This window comes from Cibotium barometz, chromosome 47 (assembly GCF_041138505.1).
Source record: "Cibotium barometz isolate CiBa-2024 chromosome 47, ASM4113850v1, whole genome shotgun sequence".
In the NCBI taxonomy this organism is placed as follows: Eukaryota; Viridiplantae; Streptophyta; class Polypodiopsida; order Cyatheales; family Cibotiaceae; genus Cibotium; species Cibotium barometz.
Window position 1 is genome coordinate 4,441,819 of NC_141092.1, and position 15,875 is coordinate 4,457,693.

Consider the following 15,875-nt stretch of genomic DNA (forward strand, 5'->3'; position numbering starts at 1 on the left):
CGCATTCTTTCTCTCTTTTTCAATGTAAAATATCATTACAGAGTCGAATATACAGAAAGGTACGAGTCTCTACGCTTGAGTTTCATGTTTATTATTTAAGTTTATGTCAACTTCAAAAGTAAATTAACCTTTCATCATCCAGACTTGTTTCCTTAATCAATTTCATCTACTTTGGTTTATAATCTTAGGTAAGTTCAATAACTTAAATGAAATTTCTAGATAGAGAAAATTTGTGTCAAAATTTAAGTTTCAGAGAGAGTTGGCCACCACTACGCCTCAAACTTCTATTCTGAAAAAAAAAGTGATATATGGAATTAATCTGGTGGTATGGGACATCAGAGTAGTTTTATATACTTACTCCATACACATTTATGTCTTCTATCTTTCTACCATCTTATGTGTGTAGATCTAGTCTTCCACACCAATCACGAAGCCATCCTCTCATGCATTTATGCAACTGTATATCAGGGACGCCCGTATATGGTATGATGTGCGCCTCCACTGTTTGTTTCAGTTGGTTCGTATATGGAGGGGTGATTCCCGAGGTACTTACGCCTGGCAAACATGTGTGTGGCTGCCTTAACTGTTTGTTTCAGTTGGTTCCTATGGAGGGGTGATTCCCTGGGTACTATGGAGGGGTGATTCCCTAGGTACTATGGAGGGGTGATTCCCTGGGTACTTACGCCTGGCAAACATGTGTAGCTGTTATTTGATTATTTATGGCTTGTCTATATCTCAAGACGATGTTGGGATTAATTGATGTGTTCAATTAATTTTTTAAATAACGTGGATAGCGTCTGAGTATAGCAACGAGAAGTGCGAGGGTACCAATTGAGGTATCGCACTACATGAGATGTACGAGTACCGATTGAGGTGTCGCTATACGAGGGTACCCATTGAGGTGTCGTATGGCTAGTGGATTGAGAGGTGGTGTGAAGATGATGATCATTTTTCTTAAACTTTTTGTGCATATTATTTTTTATTGGATAATCGATGTGACGATCACCAATTTTGCTGTCGCATGAGTTTTCTTGATTAGTATTCTATGTCCATAAAATCTCTGAGCCATGCCTTTGTGCCTCTGAGCCATGTTCGGACCTCTAAGTTTACCTTGCAGGTTATGACATCAACAATCTTGTTCTCTTGGCATTTTTCTTATGCAATTGAGGACAATTGCTTCCTCAAAGCGGGAGGACTGCCTACATGTATATATTTTATTATATTTTTAATGAATTAATAATCATACAAGAATATGTTTAATTTAATTTGTGCAGGATTCAGCTTAATGGAATGTGCAAGTAGGCACAAGATTAATATATAGGTGTAAATGTGCACAAAGTCATTTTATATAACAAGGCCCACTAGCAATTTTATTTGGGCAAAGGTTTTTATATGTACATACCTTATTAGGAGACTTCATATGGTTAAAAATGTGTAAAGCAATACCCCAAAAGTGGAAAAAGTAAGCCCAAGTTGTACGCTCATCTATTCTTAGCTCCTTCCACTATTTTTATGAAATAAAATTCTCTAAATACTCATGTCGTGGAAGTGGAGCTACACGGCATGTGAAGAGGAGATTGCACCCAATCTTGTCTTGATGGTGATGTTATTATTTCTCTCATGCCTTATGTTATGCTATGTGATTTGATTTCAATTTAATTCAAGTCTCTTTTAATTTTTGATATATTTTATGAGTTTTTAATTATTCCTTCATCAAGAAGTACAAAAAGGGTCCCGTGATGACAAAGAGAGAGCTCTCTAAATTTTTGTTATTGAGAGAGAGAGAGAGAGAGAGAGAGAGAGAGAGAGAGCTCTAAATTTTTTTAATTCAAAGAGAGAAAGAGGAAAAATAAGAGGATGAAAAAGGCTAGATAATAAAAGCATGACAAAAAGGTGAAGCCCCATTCAATAAAAGAGAGCTTTGCATTCAACACGCTAGATGGTAAACAGCTTCGACCTAAATTTTTCCCTAAGTCGGCCTTGCCACATGAACGCACCACCTCAACATCTACCACCAAGATCAAGTATACCACCAATGTTAGTAGCTTCTCAAACAAACACACTTCAAGGAAAAAGCTCACATTTTTTCTTAATTAATTTGTCGAAACTGTGAGACCAACTAAATACAACAATACCATGCTTAAACCCAAAGTACTACAAAGTATACAAACATCATACCCTCACCATATCGACATCCATCCAAGTACATTTTTGGATGAGGGGACTGTAGTGGGGGAAAGCTTAGTCCATGAGCCTGGTCCATGATACGACCACCATCATCCAGATTCCCTTGAGAGCATGCACAAGAAGTCTTCAATGATTACATTCCCACTCTATTTGACAACTTAACCTCATGGGCAACAACTAATCTCTTCAAGGATAACCTCTTCGCGTATATACCCCTTAATCTATCCTCAACCAAAGTGAAAAATGTCAAGGAAAGCATAAAAAGAATCAAAGAAACCAGAGAGCATAACCATCCAAGTACGTCTCTCAATGGAAAAGCCATGATGGGAAAAATCTTGTTCCATAGTACGACCCATTACTTAGCTCCTCTTTGATTATGCAAAAACCTCCAAAGACTTCAAAGAAAACGACTCCTTGCGGTCTCAACCATTGGACCAATTTTCTCTTATTCAATTATCTTCATCATCACAACAAAAACCTCATTTGCCAAGTCTCTAGTTTCACAACCATGAGGATATAAAATGTTTTTGCGTCAAACAATTCGAGACCACATCAGTCATTGCCAATTAAAATGAAGGTGGTCTTGGTGCATGCTTTTGCAAAGTAACACCATGGGCCCACTTTCCTTATACAGGCCCAAAAAACTCATGACGCCAGAGATGAAGCCTCATATCAAGCATTCTTTTACCCATCTCAAACCACAAGCAATGTCGACATGCTTCCTAAATCAAGGGCAACCAAACTCTATCTCCAACATGCCCCAAAGCACATGGATTGGTCTCTTCACACCAACCACATCTTTGACCATCCACACCTCTCCAAAACAAGCAATATCTTCACCACCCAATTTTAGTAATGTGATGACAAAATCACCATTAGAAAACAGGGTATGCTAACCATTGGGTAACATAGTTTTTCCCATCCCTCCTACCATAAGCACTTTGCCATCTTATCTGTGCGCGCAACACAAAGGAAGTGTATTCTTTGCAAGACAGCATTGGACTCTATAAAGCGACCTTACCCTGAGCTTAATACTAAATAGAAAAGTTGCAAAATTTGTATACATACTTGCTTAATGCTAGAACTAGTGACCATGAACTTTTTTAAATTTTATCGGGCCTAGTGTGAAAGCTAGCCATTTGTATATACATCTTTTTTTGCATTATGTAATACACTTTCATTCACTTACAATAGAATACTTGTGAACTCTCACACTTCTCTACTCTTGCTTACTTGTGCTTTGTTGGATGCTTGCTTCTACTTTGTTGGATGCTTGCATGCTTGATGTGCTTTGTTGGATGCTTGCATGCTTGATGGTTTGCTTGCTTGAATAGGTTTGGGTGTAGGCTCCTCCCTTTCATTAGTTTTTTCTTTCTTCTCCACCCACCTCTTGTGAGAGAGAACCATTGCAAAGGCTCTTGTCTTCTTCTCTCCATCTAGGCAAAGATAGCTCTTTCTTCACTCCCATAGCCATGGAAGCATTCCAGTGTGATAACGGAGTGGGGAAGTGAGGACAAGCTAATGCACCCACAAGGGAAGTTGTATTTGTAGCTCTATGGCAAAGTACCAAACGACACTTGTTTCCAAATAGGCTAAGGTAAGCTCTTGACTTGAACAAGGTCCTAAAGTGTGATTGTGACATAAACAACATCATCCTCTATGTCTATTTGTCTCAACCAATTAATTAGTCTTTCTTGCAGAGTTAAATTAAAGGCCTTGTAGAAATTCAAAAATTGCATGAATATAGTTTGTCTTTTTATTTCTCATTCTCAATGATGGCTTGAGGATGTAATATGGTGAGATGTGGAGTGTTCTCACCAAAATCTTGCTTAGACCATAGCTTTTACTCCCTAGCCATCTTCACACTCTCATGCATGGCACCACTACTGATACAAAGATTTTGGCATTAAGATTACCAACCTTTATAATTAATTTGTTGGTTGAGTTGTCTCATTGGCTTGTCAATAAGGTGTGATGGTGCTCTCTTACCTCTAGCTAGGCAAGTAGACTCAATGAAAAGTTGGACTAGGATTAGTACAATAGTCTACATACTATAGCTATGTGTAAATAGTTCCAATCAAAGGCCCTCATGATCTTTTGATTCCTTATGCCTTACCATTCTTCAATTATTTTAATGGACTTGGAAATATACTCAACTATAAATAGAGTGGATCTAGTTGTTGTTTGTGCGACATATGTAACATTTAATATGGGTGGTTGACTACATTAAAGGGTGTAAATGTCTAGGATTGCCATATGTGAGAGAGGAGAGGCTGATTTTGTTTATAAGAAATAGCCAAAAGTCATTGGACTTATTGCTCTAGATAATTCTAGGTACGTAGCCCATGCTCTACCTAACAAGCGGTCTTTACTCCATTTATGTTTCATTACTGGAATATTCTATTCTCAAAATAAGGCCTTACATTAATCACCATCATAACTAAGAGGATGAGTTCTCTACGAGTGTGGAGACAGAAGTAAACTTAGGCCTTCAAGTATTTATGTTGATTGTGATGCTCATGGACAAAATGATAGGGATAGTAGGTGGCCACAATCTTGGGAGGTGCGCACGTGGTTACTGGATGTTTTGAGGCTAAACCAAAGAGCACAATAGTCAAATCTTGGCATAAGCATAATGACATAAAATCTAGGCATCTCAAGGATTGATGCTAGAGATCCAATCATGTAATTAACAACACTTCTCCAATCCCCCAAATTAGAGCCAAATGAAGTGGGCCTTTTCTTCAATTCATTCATGTGGCGAACCACCTCAAAAAGTGTTTTCGATATGCTATAGTTGTAACTGTTGCCCACTTGAGAATCTTCTTATGCCTACCACATGGAATCATACTTGGAATAAGAAAAATGTGGGCCTTCATTTCTTTATTGATCATTAGCAAACCATGTCGCCTACCATCTCAAACAAGTGTTTCCCATCGTTATAACTAAAGTTGGGTTAGTTGAAATTTTTTCATTGTTTTGTGCATCGAGAAGCAGCAACAGCATTCTTGAAAAACTCGAGCTCTATTATTTGTGCACTTAAGTCTTGAACTACTAGTAGTTTTCACTTGCTAGAGAAGTCCAGTATATCATGTCAAATGCATGATATGAGAATATTGGTTCTACCATAGATCTAACTTTTGCGCATGTAGATTACTATGAGGTTATATACACATCTTGGAGTCTCTTGCATTGTTGGACTCATCATATGTAAGTGGCATGTGCACCACTAAGGACATTTCCTGGATGTGATTTGTGCAACACACCACCTCCTCTCGCCCTTTGACCCATCCTCCTGTCATTTCTCATTTTTGAATGTTGCTTGCAAAGTACAACCTTGCACATGAAGGAAACTTCGTGTTGGAATATGATGCATCTCCTACTAAAAAGCAATGCCATCACTCTTAAGGGCTTCCATGAAACGTCGGGGTGCAAAACTAAGTGCACCATTATAATTCTACATACAGAGAGCAAGCTACATCACACTCACCTTGCACATCCTTTTTTAAGTATGTTTTTTCATTTCTCTTGCAAAGGGAACATTGTTATTTTTATGTAAAATTCCCATTTGTTCTAGTTTTTAGCTACTTGCACTTGTTTAAGACATTGCCTTCTAGTGTCACTTTGCAGTGGTGTGAGGTCTTTATGCATTATTGTAGTTTTACCCTTCTTTTAAGAATTGCTAAAAGCATCATTATCACCCTCGAACATGACCACTACTGGGCACTCTTTCGTTGAATCCTTTCCCAAATGCCATAGCCCTAGCTCATGGATAATAATGTCGTGTCCTTGGTTAATCCACCATCTTCTTGAATGCCTTCTAACATCACAACCCATTGTGTTTTATTGAGTTATTCTCCAAGAATCTGCAACTTTTCATTTCCCTTTTGCTAGGAATCTTTTGTTTTTCCAATCTCTCCCACTAGTGCAAACACCTGCTTCAATCCCATTTCCAAAACATTGTGCACCCTTCCAGTAGGGCTTTTGTCACTGCCTGCTTTCTCCACGTCTTCAAAGCCCACCAATCCCTTATGCTCTCACAAGAAGTGATGATAATTTTGATTAAGACCCTACCCTGAGCGATCATTTCCCCGTCTTGTACATTAATCATGACCAGCCACATGCACAACCAAGTGTCACAAATCATCAGAGTTTGGGACATCTCATGTTGCTTGGAAGAAAATTGACACATACTGCAACTTGCAGAAAAAAGAAATTATTATTGAACAACTTAGAACATAGGGCTTATGATTTTAAAATAATAATTGATCTGCTAAATGGGTTATACAATGGCAATAACCCAATACTCTTTAATGAAAGAGAATTATATGCAAAGCTAACCATTAACCATTCTGTGAAGCTGTCAGGTCAGTGATTGTATGCTTTGATGACTTTCCGTCGCCACGTCACTGTTTCCAGATCAAAGCACAGTTCCCAAGTAGGCCAATAATGCAAGTCCTGCTTCAATGTAAGTACACGAGGCTTGCCATTCAAATACACTGTTTTCACCCGAACAAATGTTCCATGCTCCAATTCCTGTTCCGTTCACATAAATAAGCCTCAGCGAATTTGAAGACCAGATTACAATATAAAGAAGATGCAAGACCAAATTTCTTTCAAAGAACAATCCCCGTCCTTCTGCCCTTAAAACAAGCTTAACACAGTTCTTATTCAAACGCTCATGCTTTCCCTGGATCTATTGTAACAAAGATTAAATAAAATGGAAACGAGAGAGAGAGACACACACACACACACACACACACAGGTTTATTAACATCTGCTGGAGAGCAAATATCGCACCTTTGTTACTTCCACAAACGAGTCCAAATCAGGGGTACGTTTCCCGTTGATTTCAACAATCCATTGTAAAGCATATAGGCCATATCTGTGAGCAGGGCTCCCATGGCACCACCTAAAAAGCAGAAACATGTCGATAAATTCATTTTGTACCATACATACTTGACAATTCAAGGTTCCAGCTGGGCTCCAACCTGGCAATATAAACTCCATGACCTTCTTCAGGTAGAAATCCCATTGCACGCACAGCTGGATGGGAGTCTTGAATAATACTTCCAGACCAGTTCACCATTCTCGTTGTACCAAATCCATTTCTTACATCCGTTCCCACAAGAACCTCCACTTCCATCCCCTACAACCATATGAAGTGTTGTAACCCCATAAGTAGACCACATATACCCCAACAAAATCACAACATGAAGACATCTGAACAAGATAGAATCCAACTAAAAACTAACGGCTAGCAACCGGAGACTTACCCTAACTATTATGTACCTAGAAAAAACCCTTCGGGTTGAGGACTAATCTAGCAAGGTTAGGGGAGCCCTAAGATTAGGAAAAGCAAGAGGATTCAGGTGGCTGAGGTTCAGATTTAATAAATCCGAGGTTATTGTTTATTCATGACTGGATTGTTATATATAGCAACAATAAGCACTATATAAGTGAGTCTTGGGTTATTATTGATTCATTGTGGTCAAGTGCAGGTGGTGTGGAACACCAGGGCTGACTCGCATGGACTAGTGGGAGTGGAACCTTAGCCCCTAGCTTGGAGGAGGTTTGCGGACGCGAACCTATGGTTGGGTGCAGTATTCCATGATGAGTTTCCATGGATAGTTTTGTATCACCCCAGTGAGATGACTACGTTTATGTTTTGTTTCTGTTTTATTTTCCATTCCATAATGAGATATTACATGGACATTATTTTATATCCCTTTGGTCTCATAGGCCCGTTGGGTCTTTGGTCTTTAGTAGACGCTCTCTCTCTCTCTCTCTCTCTCTCTCTCTCTCTTTTCTTTTGTTTCTTTTCTTCCGATGACCGGAAGAACACAGTTGTATTATTTTTTGTCTCATAGGCCGACTTTGGCCTCTCGTAGACGTTAATATCTCTCTCTCTCTCTCTCTCTCTCTCTCTCTCTCTCTCTATATATATATATATATGCTATAGCCATAGCCATGTTTCTCTATGATCCTATATATATATATATATATATATATATATATATATATATATATACATGCTATAGCCATAGCCATGTTTCTCTATGATCCTCCACCGTAGCCTCCACTTCATTGTTTCGAACATTTGGTATCAGAGCTAGGGTTTCTGTAAGTTTATGATTTCTACATCTCTGCCCTACCTTTCTCTCCTGATGGTCACCGCCCATCACTATCAAAGTCAACTGCAGCTGCTGCACTTGATCAACATTCAGCTGCCCACTCTTCCACAATCTTCATGTCCTGCCAGCAGCACATGTACCATCTGCCTACACTGACCAACAGCACCACCACCACCTACCTGATATCAGCACCACCATCGCTAACTGCACCGTTTTGAGCAATTCATCATCATAGCTGGCCACCATTGTCATCCAGCACTCCTGAATGTGCCACATCATTCAACACCAACTGTCTACAAATCTTGCTTAGTCTTTAGTCTTACATACTTTGTTAATTTTCACAGTTGAGGGTGTAAATCTAGCATGAAGGTGTTGCTATAGCATCCTAAGGCATTATTGATCAAAACCCCATATTTGGATACCCTAATTTCTGGAGGCTCTAATTTTTCCCTGGGCATTATTTGTAAGGGATTAGACAATACTCTGATAAAACCTTGCCAAATTCATAGCATATCATGGCCACCCACATGCTCATTGAAACATTCAATGGGAAAAACTTCCACACCTTGCAGACTAAGCCTAAGTTTAGTCTTATGAGGAAAAGCCATTCATTGAAAGGGAAGAAAAGATATGCACGAGAATAAAGATGCAAATCAGACTGCATGAAATTGAGAGATCCAAGATCCTTTGGATTCGTAGCCCTGGACTCTCATAATTTTATACACCATGTTGCACATCTCTCAATCTCTAAAGAAGCATATGAAAAGCTCGACAAGCTTTTTGGGGCTCAAGCAAGGAACTCTAAAGTTTCTTTGCAGATAGACCTCTATGGTCTTGTAATGCAACCACAGTGCACACAAGAGCTTTAATGCTCATGCGAACGGAATGAAGTCCTTATTGAACCAGCTTGGAGATCTCAAAGCTAATGTGGAAGAAGATGTAACCCTACCACTGCTCATAAAGCCTTTACCTGAAGAGCTTTATGGGAACCTCATCACCACTGCAGAACCTGCCAAACCTTACCTTGGAAGGTGTCATGACCTCCTTCAAGGAAGAAGAAAGAAAGATCAACAATAAAGCAACGGAGGGAGACAACTCCTTCACAAAGAACAACTTCAAAGGTAAAAAGTGTTCCATTTCTAGTAAAAACAATCATGCAAGAAAGCACTTCTATCCCAAGAAGCCTTGCAAATATTGTGGGAAAAACAACCACAATGAGAAGGATTGCTTTCACAAGAAAGAACAAGCCAATGTCACACAAGAAGAAGAAGAAACCTCCAAAGAAGACCAGAGTATGAAGACTCATGGACCTTTAAAAGGTCTACTACAAAGAAAATGACTTGACTACCATCAACTCTATCCCAAGAACAGAACCATACACAACTTCTAGTGAAACTATGTCGTAAGTATAGATTAATCCAAACGAAGTGTGTACTAAAATAACGCTTGAGGGGAAGTGTTGGAGAACGAGCCTTATCCAAGTACAAAAGCATAAAGACATGTGCACACTCTTGTAAAAGAGAGTGGATAAAATCTAGAAAGTAACCACAAGGCAAGAGTCAAAGTGTCACGTGCATCCCGCACTTGGATGCCACGTGGACATATCTGAACAAAAGATGCAAGACCTGGAGTGGAAACAGGTCCCATGTGAGCCCAGTCCGAGTTCGGGACGAGTCAGCCAGGGTTACACTCTAAGCGTCCAAGGTCAAGTGTGCATTGTCCTACACGGAGCAATGCCAGTCTGTACTGTGAGTCTCCCTCTGGAATGATGTGAGTGTTTGGTTCAACCAGATGCCACGCATCTCTACAAAGCATGTAGGTTGCATGTAGAAGGGAGCCAGCCCTTAGGGCGACCCCATAAAAGGGATGGTATCCCTTGAATGGGCAAGTGGTTGTGCCACCCAAGCGGCGTAAGGAGGCCCATGGCTTTGCCCACCAGCCCAATGAAGGGCTGGGCAGGCTGTCGGCCAGCACAAGGGGCTTGGCCAAACAGCTGACAGGCTCCATGGCCCTGCCCAGCCAGGCGGCCAGGCTTAGAGGCTGCCAGCAGCCAGTCGGCCACGGCCTACGGGCTGCCCAGCGGCCAGGCGCAGGCATGGACAGCAAACCTAGAGCGGCCGACAAGGCCCAGTGTGAAAACACTGGATACAAAAGGCATTTATTGCATGGGACCAAGTTGTGGGGTTTTCTGCAGCAGGTTGAACCCTGTAAAGCAAACCGACCAGCATATTCTAGAGCTATAAATAGTTTAAGAATATATCCATTCAAGCATCTCATAATTCACAAAGGGTTGCTGAATTCCAAGGGCCAAGACCGCGAAGGTTAAGAGTGGTGGTCAAGAACCAGATTTTTATTTGCAGAATTTGCATCATTCTAATAAAGCAAATACACCATTCATGGTGGGGGGCCTACATAGGGTATTCGGGACCCAATACTATGTCCGACTCTCCCTCCCTCTCTCTCTCTCTCTCTCTCTCTAGACCACGCCGCGGCACTACAGCGAGCCCAACGCCCCTAACTCCCTGGACCTCACTAACAACACAAATATCAGCCCCAGCTTGAGGAGATCTTGGAGCCACTTCCCACACCCAGCGGATCTACAAAGCCTTCTACAAGCTAACCCCATGCTTGATATCCTTGATGGCCCCCTCCCCCGGGGGTTAGCTCCATAGGTTGTATGATGATGGTCCCACTTTGTATCATATGGCTCGGATTTGACATTCTCAGCTCATAGCTCTAGTCTTTGTTTTCTTTTGTACCATGATGAGATTACATGGACACTATTGTATCACTTTTGGTCTCATAGACCCACTGGGTCTTTTGAAGACGTCTAATAGAACTCTCTCTCTCTCTCTCTCTCTCTCTCTCTCTCTCTCTCTCTTGTATGTTATCTTCGTCACGAACGATTGCTGATTTCTAAACATTGATGTTACCGATTCTTCCACCGAGCTTTCGCATGTCACATTGGTATCACAGAGCATCAAGCTCAGCAAGACTAAACACTGATTTAGTCCCAAATAAAGGAGCACCGTCCAAGGAAAGGAACACAAGACATGGAAGAAGTTCCCGGGAGGTTAGTTGGTGGTGTTCCACAAGACCCAAAGGGAATGGCAGCCCTATGAGTCAGGTGCCACTTGGGGACATACCAGGAAACGCTTTTTGGCATCAATTCTCCAAGGAAGCAGGTGGAGTGAGAGTGCCAGTCTCAATACTCACAAAAAGGAGACCAGAGAAAGTGTTCAAGAGCAGGGCCTGAAGGGAAAGGGGACAGCATGGATCTTCCGCAAATTTGGAGTTCGATTTGGAGACCAAACAGGGTTTTCAGTGAAGGGAAGGATGACATGTTTTGGAGTCGAGGAATAGACAATGGGATGATGACAATCGAATAGAATTTAGAATCCCGTCATCAAGTTTAGCAGAGGGGGATGTCATGTGCATGCACATGTGCATGCTGATCCCAGGGCTGATCCTTGAAAGGCAAAAGATAACGACAAGGTTTTGGACCAGATTCAGGAGCATGTATTGCTTGTGTGGGTAGGGAAGCCTAGTGGAGGATTTAGAAGGCTATCGCCAACGCATGAAGGGGTTTATGACCTGTCAGTTGTAACAAATGGACATGGACTTGTCCAGGACCTGGCCGACAGCAGGTCGGCCAGTCCATTGGGATTCCCAAGGCCTATATAAGGCACTGCTTGCTCATTGCTTGACTCATTCAATCCTCCATGGACTGATTCATAGACTTAGTGTGTTTCCACCTTTTGATGGGGCAGCCAAAGGCTAGCCATGATTTTGTACACCTTTTCTGTACTACAGAATATACTATAACTTAGCTATCTCTCTCTCTTCTCTCCATCTCTCTTGCTTCAACTTAGCTATCTCTCTCTCTTCTCTCCATCTCTCTTGCTTCCCTTATGCATCAGGTTGTTCTAGGATGGTGTTAGGGCCGAAAGAAGACTCCCATAGCTTCTGCATGTTACAGAGCCTTCAAGTGTGAAGATTCAACTAGAAAACCAGAAAAAAAAAATCTTGCTTGTGGGGTTGGTTTCTCCTTTCGGTGTGACTCTTGTCCCTAGAAGGACGGTTGGTTTTTAGTCTCCAGAAAGTCTCACACACGCATAGTGGATGGTTAAATTGTGTTCTAAAAAGGAAGTGCATATTCCCGCTATGGCCAGCTTCGACGAAGAGAGAACAAAGAACTTCGGAACAAGGAGCACCAGGCAATCCTTCGAGGGCGGCCGACATGAGTGTGCACGACATGTTCCAGATGATGATGAGAGCAATCGCAGACTAGAGTTGTAACGGAAGGGCAGCTGTAACACGGAAATCTTATCAATCATGAAAACTGGTCGAACACATGCACATGCCAGATAAGAGAGAAATAAACAACTCTGCAGAGTACACCACACTAGGGACCAGAAGATGGGCTGAACCGCACCCCCCCCCCCTCCTCTCTCTTTTATGGTTAGATTACCAAAAAGGAGTCTGCTTCAGATACAACCTTGCGGGTGCCCAAGGATTCTCCATTGGCTAGCACATGATTCTTCCAGTACAAAATGAAAACAAAAGCAAAACATATGCTGAATTTGATGTTCGTCCTCAAAACAAGAGAGCTTTCCCAGCTTAGAGCAAATGCAAGAGAGCCATGGACAATCCACAGCATTCCCACATCAGCCCGGGACAGCCCTATAACTCCATCTTCCACCTGTCTGCCTCACAAAGCAAATCGACCATCCTTGAGGGGCTGTTTTCAGCAGTCGACCAGCTCTCAGTAGCCCCAGGAAGAGTCGACCAGCAGAGGTTTACAGGCCAGAAGGTAACCGATCAGCAGAGGAAGTCTCCCTCACAAATCGACCAGCTTTCTGGTGCTCCAAATGCCTCGACAAGCAGCTTTTTTAAGGCTGTTACCACCCGGCCAGCACCAGAAGCGCTTATGGAAGTAGTCGACCAGCTCCCTCCTTCCACTTGGTTGGTATCCGTCGTGGTGGATGGTAGTAGAAAGCTCCAGATCTGGTCAACCAGCTCTCCATGCAACAGAAAAACATGCGCATCCTCCAAAATTCGATTTCTCTCCAGTAATAGAGCTTGCCCACCAATAATAACTCAGGCATGTGCTTTTTTAGGTCCAGGATGGGGCGCCAACGAGCAGATTGCCCAAATCATGTCCAGTGCCCATCTTTTGGCCGCCGTGTGTATTAAAATAGTCATGCCCAATGTGTACAACTTATAAGTTGTCCGGTCACTTATAAGTGAGTGTGGACTTGCACCAATAAATATTAGTATGTAAAATCGTAAAGCTGTAAATTGGGCTTTTAGGGATACTTACCACCTGTATAACACATGTAGACCACCCGTCAGTCCCAAACAGGTGTGCATATACGGGTCCCCACAAGGTGCCCAAGTGTCTCCGGCCCCATGGACAACACAAGCAGCAATCTCAGGCATTGTCCAGGCAAACAAGACAAGTCATCCAAATATATAATCAAAGTCATGCACACACATGAGTGCAACTAGACTGGAAGAAACACCCATATGCCCTTAGTTGTATGAAGTAAAGTGTTCAAGGCTTCATGATCCTTCCGGACGTTGCATGAGCTTCTTTAAGATGTTGTGTATGTTGCCCTTCTTTTTCTCTAGCATTTGTCCAAAACATAAATACAGATAACCACTAGGATAGCTAGTCTCAGGAAATCACATCATGTCAGGCTCCATGAGCCATACATGTATTGTCATGTCAAGCTCCATATGCCATACAAACACACCATGTCAGGCTCCATAAGCCATACATGTATTGCATGTCAGGCTCCATATGCCACACATGAACAGTAGAAAGCAAAAGCAATGAGGAATTTCATGACAAGAGCACCAAATTGAACAAGCAAAAGACCCAAATCTTGACCCTAGAAGAAAGAGCCCGTTTTCCAAACCCTTTTTCTCCGTCTTCTCCTCTCTCCTTCTCTTTCCCACATCCCGATAGCAGATCCTCTACCAGATAATCCTTTTGAGGGGTTATGATCGCAGTCGAGTTCGACCTCGAGTTGCAGATACAAGCACTAGAGATTGGATGATGGAAGACCGTGCATTAGCATCTTGTGCTGCTGCACAAGAAGACACGCCAAGCGACATGTGGAGCATGAAAGATTTCTTGCAGCTCTAGACGCAAGAGTGACACCAGCGGCTTCCTCGAGTCATCCTCCCGAGAGGATGAACTTCAGTAAGTACAGTTAGAAAGAATGATACTGATAGAGTGATCTTGGCTAGTTGGTATTTGGAAGGTGAGGCCATTCCATGGTGGACCCAATGGACTCATGCCCACACCAAGCGAGTTCAAGGGGGCACATCAAAACGCGCAACCAATCCTACAGCTTGCCAATAAAATTTTAAACTTGTGTTTGCAATTAGGCATATCTGCCAAGGGTAGTTCTTTTATGGCCTTGACACGCAAATCTAGTGGGAAGTGTGTATGTTTCGGCCAGCCACTTTTGAGGATGCACTCTCGCTTGCGCAGTGCTGAAATGAAGTACAATGGCGAAAAGTCCAAGACATCCGAACCTTCCACTCCTAAGGCACCCGCCTCGGGGAAAAAAGGCCAAAACCAAACGAGGTCTTTCCCAAGGCAGAGCACAGGAGCCTCTAGTTCCAAGAACTCGACTAACACGCCCAAGCTTACTCCATACCAAAAAGCTCAAGCAAGCAAGACTGGTAGGAAACTGAGTACACAAGAGACAACTCAGTACAAGGAGGAGGGTAGGTGCTTCTTTTGTTACACAAAAGGACACACTTCTAAGGATTGTCCAAAAAGACTACCACCCCAGCCTCCACAACTTCCACGGTGAGCCCCGCTCTTCCACAGATCCTAGCGGCCATCCCTAGTTCTTCAAATCCCAATTCTTTGGTTAGTACAATCGTTAGCCACAAGCTCGAAGATAAGCAGAAGGGCGCCCAAGACTAGGAGTACTAAGCGCAACGAATTGCTCAAGACCTTTGGCTACATAGGTGGCCAGAAAGTCATCGTCTTGTTTAACAACGGCAACACGGAGGATGTGGTCACAGAACAAGCTGCTTGGCAGGCCCGGTTCCTCCTTATTTCAGTAGAGAAGAAGGTTAAGGATTTTAGCACAAGCATAACGACGAGCATCAAGTTTAAAGCTCAAGGTACCAAGCTAGTGATTCAGGGCATAGAGTTTATGCGAGACTTTATGGTTGCCCCTCTTGTAGGAGAAAACATAATTTTGGAAATTCAATGGTTTCACAAGTTCCAACCAGATATTGATTGGGACAGGCACACTTTTCAAATTACCCGGAATGTGTCCAAAGCCCCATTGACCATTAAGTGTGAGCCAAGAATCCCGAACTTTCCTCTCATAAGCCACTTGCAGGCTAAACGAGAAATCAGAAAAGGCGCACAATATGCAATGATTTCTATCTAGATTGCCCAAACGGTAGCCTGTGCTTCAGAGAAGTACCAAGCTCTCCATGAAAAGTTCCAAAAGTTTTTTCTTCGGAACAATCTCCCTCCCCAGCTCCCCCCGTCTAGACCAAAGGACCACAAGATAG

At 42.3% G+C, this 15,875-nt stretch overlaps 1 protein-coding gene across 2 annotated transcripts in view; it reads right to left on the reverse strand.

Annotated features, from left to right (window-relative positions):
* Positions 1-6,387: 6,387 nt before the first annotated feature.
* Positions 6,388-15,875, reverse strand: part of DEG7 (DegP protease 7) — a 79,053-nt gene continuing 69,565 nt past the window's right edge. For both annotated transcript variants that reach the window (XM_086784375.1, XM_086784374.1), the window contains 3 exons: positions 7,179-7,336; positions 6,988-7,099; positions 6,388-6,723 (listed from right to left, as the gene is read on the reverse strand). In XM_086784375.1, coding sequence (XP_086640501.1) covers positions 6,556-6,723; positions 6,988-7,099; positions 7,179-7,336 — 438 coding nt within the window. In that variant the 3' untranslated portion in view covers positions 6,388-6,555. The remainder of the gene's footprint in view (positions 6,724-6,987; positions 7,100-7,178; positions 7,337-15,875) is intronic.